Source organism: Ochlerotatus camptorhynchus, unplaced genomic scaffold, assembly GCF_037179485.1.
Source record: "Ochlerotatus camptorhynchus isolate MF236.1 unplaced genomic scaffold, CSIRO-AGI_Acam_v1.1 ptg000330l, whole genome shotgun sequence".
NCBI lineage: Eukaryota > Metazoa > Arthropoda > Insecta > Diptera > Culicidae > Ochlerotatus > Ochlerotatus camptorhynchus.
In genome coordinates, this window is record NW_027040818.1 from 14,652,631 (window position 1) to 14,666,634 (window position 14,004).

The 14,004-nt window shown below is 34.9% G+C and overlaps 1 protein-coding gene across 14 annotated transcripts in view; it reads right to left on the reverse strand.

Annotated features, from left to right (window-relative positions):
• LOC135708360 (RNA binding protein fox-1 homolog 1-like) overlaps positions 1–14,004 on the reverse strand; it is a 953,484-nt gene that overhangs the window by 270,734 nt on the left and 668,746 nt on the right. For 12 of the 14 annotated variants that reach the window (XR_010518292.1, XR_010518293.1, XM_065230426.1 and 9 more), the window contains one exon: positions 6,536–6,628. The exons of the other annotated variants lie outside the window; for them this stretch is intronic. Coding sequence is in view for 10 of the 12 variants with exons in the window: in XM_065230426.1 (XP_065086498.1) it covers positions 6,536–6,628 (93 nt within the window). In the remaining 2 variants the exon portion in view is untranslated. The remainder of the gene's footprint in view (positions 1–6,535; positions 6,629–14,004) is intronic. 14 annotated transcript variants of the gene reach the window in all.

Sequence of the window (14,004 nt, forward strand, 5' to 3'; positions counted from 1 at the left end):
AAGAGATAGCATTATTACACCTTCGCTTTCTAAGGAAACGAGGTGCAACGGAATCATGATTGCGTCGATTCAACTCTCAGCTTCAACTTTACACATTTTGAATAGTCTCAGAAAGGAGCTTGTAAAATCTTGATATTGCAGAGCGGAAAAATATCAATTTGCATATGATTATGCCATCACTGTAACTGTGTAAGGAATAGGAAATTCGTCAAAATTTATTCAAGTCTGGGTAAGCTGGAATCTATTCGGTCATGTGACCTCGCCCTAATGACCGGACTCTATTGGAAAGAACTGAAATGTGTTATTTTTTACTAACAAAATTCAACATAACCTACACAAATTTGATCAAAGACTGAAATGTAGACAATTGTCTAAAACCAAATGAAAAAATGTCATTCCTACACTGAAAAAATAATAACCGTTGTCGCTTAAAAACTTCATTAAAAAAAAATTAAATTGTTTCTAAACAGATATTCCAACTACCTTCAAGTTGTCCACACAATGCAAAATGGGCACATTGCACACTGGGCCAGGCAGGTAATCTAGCGGAGCAAAATTATTAACTCCGAAACGTAGTATTTTCGCAACTTGATGTCTTCGGAAAAGTTTCAGTTGTTTATTGACATAGTTCAAAATTCTTCCGCAAGGATGGCACCATAATCTAACTCCTTTCTCTGACGTTTTGGAGACTTGATGTCTCCGGCAAAGTTGTTGATCTTGACAAAATAAACAACTCTTTTGAAGACGTAAAATTTCCACAGCCTACTGGTTCCAAGTATTGGCTTTAGGGAGTTAAAGAAAAACAAATGGCTTAAATATGTTTTTTTTTTCCTTCTGTTTCGATGTCTTTGCCTAAGACGTTAAGTTTTCAAAATGCCATTAAATTAAAATGCATTAAAAAAGTTATAGAAAATAACATGTTCCACTAAAATGAAAAGAAATCTCAAAAATACCAAAATATACCTCTCTCCAATTTTGATATTTTGTTTGTCGAGAATTGCTCAATTTTTGCTGAAAATGTCAGGTGGCGATTTTTGCGCTTTGGGAGGTATTAAAGTTCAAAAATTTCTATTTTATTTCGTTTTTTCAACAATAGGGTAGAGAACTACTTCGGCCTAATCGCCCATTTTGGGCCTATCGAGCAGAAAACTTCAAATAAATCCATGATTTCAGAGTTAACAAGTCAATTATGCGTTTGGTACGATACTTTAGATAATAAGCTACCGAATGAAGTCAATGAGAACGCGTCATATGAACGTTTGCACCCATAACTCCCAAAAACAAAAGAAGCGCTCCGACCGAATCAATTTTTATTATTATCCGATAGGCCGAAGTGAATTCATTGTCGTTCCAATGGCGTTTCAATGCGTTAAGCCGAATTTTGAATCCGTAGGCCGAGTTTGGCGTCAAGAAGTGTTAGTGTTAGACTTTTGACAATATCTCAACGATTTGTTTCTCTTTATCAAATCTTAATAAAGGTAAATAAATTTGGAAACCATCAGTAATAATAACATTCCGTTTGGTGCTAAACTGCGCTTGATTATGAAAGACTATATGCGGGTTGTACTTAATAGGCTGGAAATGGGGTAGTTAACCCTATCTTTCAAATTTGAAGCTTAAACCAGTATGTTCCTTCACAAAAGTTCTATATTTAATGCATTTGCATAAGAGAAAAATATAACATTATATGGTTGTAAGTTAAAAAAAACCGAAACAGAAGGAAAAAACCATATTTTTGCCATTTTTTCCTTTAACTCCCTAAAACTCGGAACCAGTAGGCTGTGGAAATTTTATGTCTTCAAAAGAGTTGTTTATTTTGTCAAGATAAACAACTTTTCCGGAGACATGAAGTCTCCAAAACGTCAGAGAAAGAAGTTAGATTGTGGCACCATCTTTGCGGAAGTATTTTGAACTATTTGTTTATGTCAATAGATGGTCTTTATTATGAAGAGAAACTTTGCCGAAGACACCAAGTCTTGGAATTCTTCGTTTCAGAGTTATTAATTTTGATCCGCTAGATTGCGTTCCTGGCCCAGTGTGTATTGATAGGAAAAAAAGTATGCCTAATAAAAAAAATATATTGGCCACACTGAAACAAATCTTTCCCCTAAAAATCTATCAAAAATTTGTGGGACCGAAGGCTTGACATACTTCAGGAACTTTGCATAATTGTTTTCCAGAGATATATAATCTAGACTACCATTTGAATAGGGCTGACAATTGTTTAACTTTTTTATTTAAAAAATTAACAAAATTATAAATCCTTCAACGTTATGATCAACGAGTGAATTGAAGACAATTTGTCAATAATTTTAGAAAAATTAAATGTCCATCCAAAACATTTAAAAAATACGTGTTTATTTTTCTTAAAAACCTCATTATTGTAAATAATAACAGTTTTTTTTTTAGAAACACATTTTAATTACACTACCGATCATAAGTTTAAGGACACCCCAAAAACCATGCAAATATGTTTTGTTCAATGATCTCTCATTTTACGTTCAATTTTCGATCTCCAAAAAATAACCTTTGGAGATCGAAAATTGAACGAATGGTATGAATGGTATAGCATAAGTGTTCTACTGCTACTTTTATTTCAAAATTTGGCCAACCAATTCTGAGAAAATCAGTCACGATTCTTCAGAGTAAATTTTGAAAAATATTGTAACTTTGGGTGAACTTTAAGCACACAAAATTTGAAAATTATATTGAACAATTTGCCTACGAGGAAAGTTCCATTCAATACCTTTCAAATGATCTAAAGAGAACAAAAATTGGACGTAACATGACAGAGATATGAACAAAACAAACAAATTTTTTTTTGGGGGTGTCCTTAAACTTATGATCGAGAGTGTATCTAGAAGTCATACATACGTTACAGGATGCGCACTCTTATAGAAAAAAAGAGATTTTCCAACAACAACTTTTGCATAAAACTTTTGCATGAGTACTTAAGGGGGTTGGATTTTGATAAGTTCTTTAGTGGGAATGACACTGATGAAGACTGCACATTGTAGTCGAAATACGTATCTGTCATGGATACCAAAATTAATTAAGTGGAATTAAATGGAAGATAACTTTTTTTGCTGTTTTATTTAGCATTCCGCTAACAACCCAATTTCAATACTTCAACTTTTACATACCTGCACATAAGAAGAGCCCCATATAAAGGCGTGCAGAAATTACATAGAAAAGCGTACTAACACAAGGTTAATAAATTTGACATAAGTTGTTGTCCTACGAATTTTGTAAATTTTAAAGCGTCCAAGGTTTTCGATATTCGAATTTTTTGCATTTTTGATGAGCTTTAAAAAAAAACAAAATACAAATATTGAACAAGGACTTTTGAAATATTTAAGTCAAGTTTTTAGGAATTTTCACTCTTAATTACGAAAATATTTGAATCGAGTATATTTTTCGCAGAAAGGCTTAATTTTTTTCTACAACATTGTCTTAGCTGTCATTTCGATCAGAAGTGATATTTTGAAGAAAGAAAAAAATAATGGCCAAAATGACCGAATTTTAGAACAAATGTGTCCATAGCAAACAATTATGCAAACTTTCATGCAAATCGGAGAAGGTCGAGTCAAAAAATTATATGTTTTGCTATTTGACCTGGAACTGCTATATAGCACAAGAAAGTTATCTTTGCAATAGGTTTTAAATAATTTTGTTTTGAAAGCTTATAACAAATGCTAACGTTTCTAATATTTTCAAAATGGACACAAATCATAAATCACGAAATTTTTCAAGTTTTAAATAAAAAAATTAAAAAAATTAAATTTACTTTCTTTTCTGCCACTTGGATGATTTTCTTTTATCAAGTTTTTTTTACAGGAAAAGCAAGGCAAATTTAAAAGATTGTTTCTTGGATAATGTTTTTTTTTTTTTAATTTAGCCTTAATACTCTCTTCTGATGTAGATTTTCACAGTTTTCATTTTTCATGGTAGTAGAAATTGCAACATCAAACATGCATGGGTTCATTTTCGCCATATTTACGCTGTCAAAACCGATGAAGATAAAACGCAATGTTAAAACTGAGTTACGATTTTGAAGTCATTTGGTTGGCTCCCTTCGAACACTATTGCACAATTGTAGTCCTTTCAAATTTGACATTGGAGCAGTTCCACGCCAAATGACGATTCGGAAAAACTCGACCTTCAATAATTTGCATGAAGCTTTGTGTAATTGTTTGTTTTGGGCAGGCTTCCAAATAGTACAGCCTTCTCGTGAATTGACTGTTGCTTTGTGTGCTTTACTACCGCTTGCTACCGTACGGTCAAATCTGAATTCGAAGTGTATTGGCAACAGCGCACGCACGAACGAATGAAAGCTGTATTAGAACAGTCACATCTATACCCGCTTTACCAAAATCATCGTGCTTGGAACGTAGTGAATCCGAATGGGCTATATTTATAAAATTTCTTTATGACCAGGTTTTCAATGTTTCTGTCGTCATGACAGTTTTAACAAAGCGACGACATCCCTAAGCTTACGCAAGTGGCTGTCACGAAAAGGCTGTCACGATCACGAGACATTATAAACGGCAGCGGAGTATGCAAGAAACCCAGAAAAATGATCCCGAACAGACATGTCGGCCCGATGTCGGATCAATGTAAGGTCAAGTTATGATCGACGTCAGCCAAATGTCGGGTCGATGTCGGGTCACTTATGTGTTTATGTCGGGTCAATGTCGGGACAAACTCGGGTTGGGGTTTGGTAGAAGTCAGGTTGGTGTCGGGTAGGCTTATATTTTTCGCCGGAATGTAGGGATGTCTGATCTGCCCAAGACCGCGCGTTTAAAAAAATATCGTATGAACATTTTGCACTGGGCAGCACGAACGCGATAGCAACCGAACGAGCTTCGGCGGCACACTGGTAGCGTAGTAGCAGTCTCACGACACATGAACAACATTTCAAAGACAGCAGCAACGAATCGGCTGTTTGACGGACTGCTTGTTGTATGTACGAGGAACGTTACGAATGACCTTCCGAGGCTATCATAGCCGAACGAACAAAATACATGCATAAGAACGAGCTGTCGTGTACTGCACAATACGGCAACGTTGCAGGTGGTATGACAGCCTCACTGTCGTAGGGAAAAGAAAGCGACAGCCGTTGGAATACTGTCATGAGGCGGTACTTTTGGTATACCTGGTTTTCGGTAATTATTCACATTTCTGCTGAAAATCGGCCAATTTTGATTCTGTAAAATTTTCAAAACGGCATTCTTGAAATTGAAAAAAAAAATGTAGCACTGGTCGAAATAACGTTTGAGACAAACCTGTATATCAAAAAAATGTTTTAGTAATTTCAAGTAAATGCTAAAAACCCAAATACCTATCTAAAATATCCTAGATTGATTATATTTTTTAAATAAGGTCACGAAAAATGCGATTTTTTGGAATGTGCAAAACTATGGACACTTTAAAATTTACAAAAATCGTAAAACGTGAACTTATGATCCAATTTTTTCAACTGATTCGATAAAATATTTTTATCTGTAATTTATACTCAGAGAACAATGTTTTAGACACTTTAAATAAAGTTCAAAAATTTGTCCAATAGTTTTTGATCTACGATTTTTATCAGTTTTCAAGTGTGCATGGGTTTCAATATTCCAATTTGAGATATTTTGGTTTTTAATATCAATTTTGAAATATTTTGGTATTTATTTATTTTTTTTATTTTGACTTTACAATGAGTAAAACACATTTTTGATAACTTTTCTCAGATAAATATACATTTTTTTCCACTTCAATTTTCTCTCTGGCTCGATCAGAAATGCCGTTTACATGCTACTTTTTCTTTAATTCATTGCGGTCATTTTGAAAATTTTATAAGATCCAAAATAATGGCCGAATTTTGGCAAAAAAAAATGTGAATCATTGCCCTCAACAAAATGACCAAAATATTAATCAATATAACCAGAATATTAATCAATTTATCGAAAAAACGATTCCATCGGTCCATCGAATCGCAACGGTTTCTTCAGTTATACGATTTGCATACATAGTTCTCATATTCTCCATTTGTTCGCCAGTACAGCAAATTTTCTTTCAGTTAGTTTCTAATTCATCACCTGTTAAAACAAATCAAATATGCCATATGCTGTTGTAAGGATGAAACAATTATCACAACCATCATGATATTTTATGATCAAGCACTATCTCACGAGCCAGCCGGCTAGCCAACCATCCAACCAAATAACCTAGATGTCTAAACTATGCGCATGTACTTTGCGAACGATCGAGCACAGTTCGGGTTGCACCTAGAGATACACGCAATGTCCGCCAGTCAGCCAATCTGCAAAATAATTAGTACGTTCGCTCTCTTACTGCCTACTACGGCCTTATTTAAAGGATTCACTGGAGGGAGTTTCATTCAAGGTGGTTGTTTTTGAATCTAACATCTATCGGTTCGGTTTTTTGTGGATGGTTGAAGGATAAAAGGAACGGAGGAAAAGGAGGACCAACAGGAGAAAGGATGAGGTAAGGTAGGGTTTCAGTTTTAAAAAAATCTGTTCATGCACACCTCAATCTTGCGTCCCTCAACCACAGTGCCGTGAAGACGTTCGCGTGCTCGCTCCGCATCGCTACTATTAGCGAATGTTACAAAACCGAATCCCTACATGCAAAAAGGACAGAACAAGAAACATGCATTAAAAACAGCGGTCCGCTCAAAAACAACGTGCAACAAAAAATATTATTCTTTCTTTTTTTGGTATAGTTTTTTTTTGTATATATATACTTTTATCAATCAGCGAGAAATGAGAAAAAATAGTAGAATACTGTACTGTCAATGTTGTTTTTTTTTTAGTTTAGGAAGGTTCAATTTAATTAGTTTTTAAGTTTGTTTACGCTGGCATTGTTTAGATTGAATTACAAATTTTACGAAAACAGAACTTGCTCCACTAGGAATAATAATCAAGACATGTCCAAATCCAGAAAGGTGTACAACTGATACTAAATATTTGTTTTTATATGACTGTACTTTACTAGTTTTGAAACAAAATGAAAAAAAGGAAAAAACTGTCTGCATCGATTCGAATAAAAATGTAACAACAAAAATCACATGTTCATCATATTCAACAGCGCATCAGTCCAAAACAAAAGAAAAGGAAAGGACAAAACAACGGAAAAAAAAATAACAACTGAAGAAAACAATAATCGAAAATAATACTCTAAGATCTGAAAAGCTTCATCATACTCGTTCGATAGGTGGTTATTGTTATAACTTGCGTAGAAGAGAGAGAGAGAAAGATAGGAATAAGTGAAAGAGAAACAGAACAATGAAAAAACGAAGAAAAAAAAAGAGCAAGGAGAGAGAGAGAGAAAGATCAAAGGAGAGCGCAAACGATAACGCCAGAAAGTGGTTGGTTAATGAGATAATCGATCTCTCGCGCGTGTTTCGGGGGAACACTTATTCAATTAATCTAGCTTTACGGAATAAACAGACTTAACAAACGGGTAAATTATACGCAATCAATCAAAATCAATCATTTCAAGAAACAGAGAAAGAGAAGAAGAGAGAGAGAGAGAGAGAGTGGGCAACAAGGAAGGGGCTTGCAGCTAACACGATTATTAACTTCTGTTATTTGCATTTCTGATTAAATATGTAACGGAGATAAATGGGGAGACACTGGAATGCTCTCGTAGAAAAAAAATTAATCCAATCAAGAAAAAACAAACGGAAAATAAAGGAGCAACAACAATTATTAAACTTCCGTTCCGAGAATGCAATGTAATTTGTAAGGAAAACAAAACACCACTTTCATAATATTGATATTTATGTGGCAGCAATCAGAAACAGAGAAAGAAAGAAAGAAAGTGAGCGAATGAAAGAGAAAGAAAGAGATAGAGCGGGTTGGGTTTACTCGATGCTAGGCGCTAAACAATCGGTCAAACTAAGATGTGATTATGGATTCTGAACTGGGGACGAAAAACTCAAGGATTTTTTTAGTAAATGAAACTAAACTAAACTATACGGAAAATCACCTTGGCTAACAATTGTTGTTAAGCGAGTAAGTAGTGTGAAGTTTGCTTGACTCTTTCTGTGCGTGTTCGTGAGAGTGTGGATGTATGTTCGCTTGGTATTAGTAAGAAAGTCTAAAACTATTCCACGGTATGCCACGCCCCTTCAGTGGATTTTGTCTCAATGCAAAGCACGCGAAATTACATCGATTTTTTTTTTATTGCTTGTATCTATCTAAAAACATTCGTGCACTTCAATTTGCAGAACACTGTTTGTAGGTATTTGTGTGTTTCATTTTATTTTCGATGGATATTCGAGTGTGTTTGTCGGGTTTTGAGTGAACAAAAAGATTGGGAGGATTTCGTTCGTTTTTGTCGGGTATGCCGGAATTATTGACTTAAGTATTGATTGATTCGCTATTGTTTTTATTTTGGAAAACTGCTGCACAGCATTTGTAGTGAATTCTATTCTCAAATTGCATTGAACAACATATATAACATAGGGTAAATGACGGCTTCAGAAATAACTTTACCTATTATCGTCAGGGAGGTTAATGAAGTTCTTGAGTGCTCGATGTTGGTCAAACGATGCTCTGAAACATGATGCACCCTCATGCTAATAATGAGCGCTCAAGGACATAATTTAACTACTTGACGATAATAGGTAAAGGTATTGCCGATGCTGTCAGCTACCCTACTCAATCTTATGCTAAATTGACCAACAAGTACCTAAAATAATAGCTTACGTAGACCCACTAAACCAATTTTAAACTTTTTTTCGATACTCTCGAGCAAGGGTTAAGCCAGGTTTTGAAAAAGAAGGAGTCAACATTTTTTTGTGATGGGCCATTATACCAAACGCCAGAAGACCGAATACTATTAGGCCAAAGGAGTCTCTAATGGCTGAAATTTTGATGACTGCTACGTCATTTGACATCAATTGGATTTACAAAAAAATAAATTCTGAAGCTTGTAGAAAATTGGTAGAAATCGAGCTTTGATTTTTTTCAAAACTATAACTTGGATCTCAGTTTAAAAAAAAACTAAAACTTGCCAACAAGATTCTACATGTAAAATTGAAATTAAATGGAAAAATGTATTCTTCGTATATTGTAATATGTTATTCTGCAATATTGCACTATAGTAATGCATTAAAATTCATCCAGAAAGCATTGCACAGTGGTTCAAGAATGGCAATTAGGAGGAAATAAACCAATAATTACAAGTTTACCAACATGGTGTCTTATGTAAAGTTTTTACTTACAATAAGGCCTTTATTTTGATGAAAGTTGCAAATAGGGTGGCCCTTCAAATGACAAAACTTAAAATTTTACTTTTCATTTCTGATTCTAAATATCAGTGTGTTAAAAGTGATTCAAGAAAATAAATAAACATATATGTACTCAATCTTTGCCCCGAAAAAAAAATAAAATTAGATTGAGACCATTGAAAACTTTCAGGAATCTTGCACAAGACTTAATTTTTAGCATTCCATCACATTGAAGAATTATGAAAATAATTTTGATGAAAATTCCATAGTGATTTTGAGAAGATGTAGAATGGAGCAGTTCCACGCCAAATGACGAATCGATAAATCACTAACTTCTCCGATTTGCATGAAACTTTGCATGATTGTCTGTTATCGGTAATCCTTCGCATTTTTGCTCAAATTTTACCATTCAGGATCTTGACATATTTTCAAAATGGTGTCTGACATTTTTCAATCAATTGTAGTGTTAAAACGTCCCTTCTGATTGAAATGACGTCTAAGACAAAGCTGTAGAGAAAGCTAAAATGTTTGTGGGAAAAATATACACGGTAAAATTCATTTAGTAAATTTTTAAAAATATGTTAAATACTCAAATATCTCAAAATGTCATTGTTTCATTTTTATAATTAAAAAAAAAACATGAAAAGCAAACATTGACACATAAAAATTGACAAAATTCTTAGAACAAGAACTTTTGGTCAAATTTTGAACTTTTTGTTACAACGATTTTTGATTTAATTCTACACAGTAAACTATATTTAAAACATTCAAATATTTTCTGTTAAAAAATAACTTAATTTTTAAAGCCAAAATTTATCTTTATTTATCGTTCTAACAAACGTTTAAACATTTGACCAAAAGTTGTTTCTACAATTTTTGTCAATTTTCATGTGTCCATGATTTCTAGAAGTTTGCATTTTCAAGAACTTTTATTAAAAAAATAAATGAAAATTAAACAAGGACATTTTGAGATATTTAAGTATTTAATATTTTTTTGAAATTTTTACTCACTAGAGGAAATGGCTATGGATCTATTGAGATCTGGATCTGAAATGGTTGACCTACGGGCCCAATCCATTGCTAAAAATCTGCTATTTATCAATTTTATCTAGATGAACGCGTACTAATGGATATTTTTGGTCGCTATTGAAAATTTAGTCGATTGCTGAATTTATGTATGGGCCAAAATTAGGGGCATTTAGGCCAACATTACATCCATTTCCTCTATAATTAAAAAAAAAAATATATATAGTGCATTTTTTCACAGATACTCTTTATTTTTCGCTACAACTTTGTCTCAGACGTCATTGCGATCCGAAGTGACGCTTTCTTGCTATAATTTATGAAAAAATATCAGACGTCATTTGAAGTTTTTTTTTATTATATCCAAAATGGCCAAATTTGAGCAAAAATGTGATTAATTGCCCAGAACAAACAACTATGCACAGTTTTATGCAAAACGGAGAAGGTCGAGTCGCAATTTCATGTTTTTGCTATGCTATCCTCAATGAAGAAATTTTAGAAGAATTCCCAGGTAGTTCTGGGAAGAACTCCAAGCGAGTACTGACTAGAACCCCTAGTGTAAGAAATATTTCAAGGCGATTGTAAGAAAAACTACAATTTTAAGGAGAGTTTTGAGGAGGATTCTACGATGATTGCGAGGAAGATTATAGAGATGAGTATAATTAATTAGCACACTGAGTACACCCCTGATCCCGATTGTTTCATTGGTACCAGCAGACAGTGTTGTCAGATCTACGGAATCGAAAGAATTTTGCGGCAAAATCAACGCAATTAATGTGTTTTCTACGGGATTCTACGGATGTTAGTTTATTCCTACGGAATACCTTCCTCAACCCGGATGGCGCCTTCCAAAATTCACATCCCCTGCTCATCATTTCAATCATCAAAGTTATGACATCTACAGAATCGACCTCAAAGAAATCTGGCATCACTGGTACCAGATGCAGGAACTAAATTGAGCGTGCGATCGTTGAATATCGACACCGCATTTCATAAACTTGTTAACAAACAAGCGAAACGGTACAGAGTAATTGAGGCTTGACTCCACAGATTTTAGGTCCACATCCAAGTATTTTGAATAATTTGTGAGAAGAATTTTAAGTGAATTCTGAAGCTAATTTCAGGGAAACTCCAAAAGAAACCTGGGATGAATTCTGTGCACAATTCCAAACGAATACTGAACAGAGATCCAAGAGAATTCAGAGTTGTTGGTAAAATTCTAAAGGTATTCTGGGAAGACTTTCAACAGTCTGTTCGCTTTCAGCTGTAGAAGCAGCAGCAGTTGTATCTCTCATCATCGACAGTTTGCTTACTTGATCAAGTGATTGTTTTATTTTCCTGCAGTAATGGTAATGAGCAGTGCTGAAATTAAGAACTTTGGCGAAATTGCTAATTTCGTAAAAGCACTGGATGCGGATTCCATTCAAATGGAAGCAACGTACAGAATAGCTGAGGAGAAATCCCTTTTCAAAAAGTTCAAGTCCGAAGAATCGTTGCTTCATACGTTGAAGTTTAATTCGAAAGATTTAATTTTCCATTATTCGAATGGAAAGGCAGTGAATTTCGCATGTCGCGCGCGGTGGATAATGTTCAATATGTACGATTTTTTGATTTTCCGCCAGAAGTTTCTCACCGCAATGCAATTGGTGCTAGAGAAATGCGGTAAAGTGAAGCGTGTCACCTGTGGAAAATTCCCAGCATAGTTGTGCTTTGACATGTACACTGGTGTACGTGGTGTATTAGGGTGCTTCATTTAAAAAAAAAGTGATGAATTTCTGATTGACCACCCTATAGTCTGATTCATAACCCCAAAATATGAGCCTGTGCAAAAAAATGGTAAAGATTGATGAAGGTTTAGAGGTCGCACCAATGATTTTAATTAAATATTAATTTTAATTTTCACTTACATTGCTCTTACTTTGGTTGTATAATCTAAACTGTGAAAAAAATAATACTATGTGGTTGTCATGAAACTTATCAACAAGCCTGTTGTTGTTGTGATGAAGTTGACGTTGTTGTCTTGCACATATTCATCTGTCAATTCATCATACTTTACATGTTGTCACATTTCTGTTTTTCTTGATATGCTGTAAAACTGATCGTAACAACATTGGTCATTGCCATAACAACAACATATTAAATTTTGTCAAAATTTGAACAAGAAGAAATCGCTCGTAACATTTGAAAAGGGCCTATCATCGTTGATCGATTATCTTCATCGACTTTCTCTTTGGTTTAACACGGCTACATAAACGAATTTCTCGCTAAGCTCGCAGCACAGTTAAGACAGAAGATGATACTAGCTTGCGCCTGAAACAACACACTGCAGTCGGGTAATTCGCCAAATAGGCCCTTTTCTCCTGTTGCACGAGAAATGTTGAAGCGACATAAGTTTTTATTCCATAGTAATTCCCATACAAATTCCAAATCATTAGCGCGACCTCTAAACCTTCATCAATCTCTATCAATTTGTTCACAGGTTCACATCTTGGGGTTATGAATCGAACTGGAGTGTGACGTATCCAAAATTCATTTCTTTTTCTCCAAATGAAACACCCCTGTGGTGAATAGATTGATTTGAAAAAAGGAAATTCCCACCTCGCGGAATTTATTCTATGAAGGTATCAAAAGTACTTGCTTTTTGTGTAAGCTGAAGGGGCACCAGCCCAAGTAACAATTTGGGTTTTATGAAGGTTCTGTAGACCATTACTTAGACTTGCAGAAAGCTATAAAACCTCGATAAAACTTGAAATGTTACTTGGAAGATGAAGTCCTGCTCCGAGCAGAATTCTCGGTAGCAACTAGAGATGCAGGGGGGCCTCCCTTAGCTCAGTCGGTAAAGGCGCAGCTACAAAGCAAGACCATGCTGGAGGTGGCTGGGTTCAATTCCCGGTCCGGTCTAGGAATTTTTCGGGTTGGCAAATTTCTCGACTTCCCTGGGCATAGAAGTATGATTGGACTTGCCACACAATTATACCAATGCAAAAATGGTACAGGCATCGAAAGCTCTCAATTAATAACTGTGGAAGTGCATCTAGAACACTAAGTTGAGAGCACGCAATAAGCTAATATGCGATATGCAATAAGCTTGAAATGCGAAGAAGAAGAAGGAACTAGAGATGCAAAAACAGGACGCAGAACGAAAGCAGGATGAAGAGAACCGCGAAGATCGGTCCGGTAGAAGTTTGAATAATATTTCGTACACAGATGTGGTAGCCGGAGGTGCCACAGCGGAAGCAATTGCGGTGCTCGATGAAGAATTGACAATCGACGAGATGACCCACAAGGCCGGAGAGAACAGGAAGCAGGAGAACAAGCACGGTAGCGACCGTTTTCCGACTACGGGAAAGACGTGACGTACTTGGCTGCAAAGGAGCTGTTGAAACAGCAACAATGCAGTGAAGAAAAGAAAATTGAAGAAAGCAGAAAATCGTGGGAGCGGAAGAATGTGAGCAGAAAGCAGTCACCTCCCGGCAAGAAATTAAATCAAACACAGACCCTCATGTTTTTTTCTTTTCATAAAATCTCTGTATTAATCGGCTCCGTAGAGTTTTATAAACATTTGAGCCTAAACAAATAAACGAATTTAAAAAATACTTTCAAGGGAATTCCAAGAATAAAACGATTCCTTAAAAAAATTCCAGATAATTCCGAGGTAATTCCATAGGAATCCTAATGAGAACTTCAAGTGAATTTTCAGAAGAATATCTAGTAAATTTAAAAAAAGAATTAAAAAA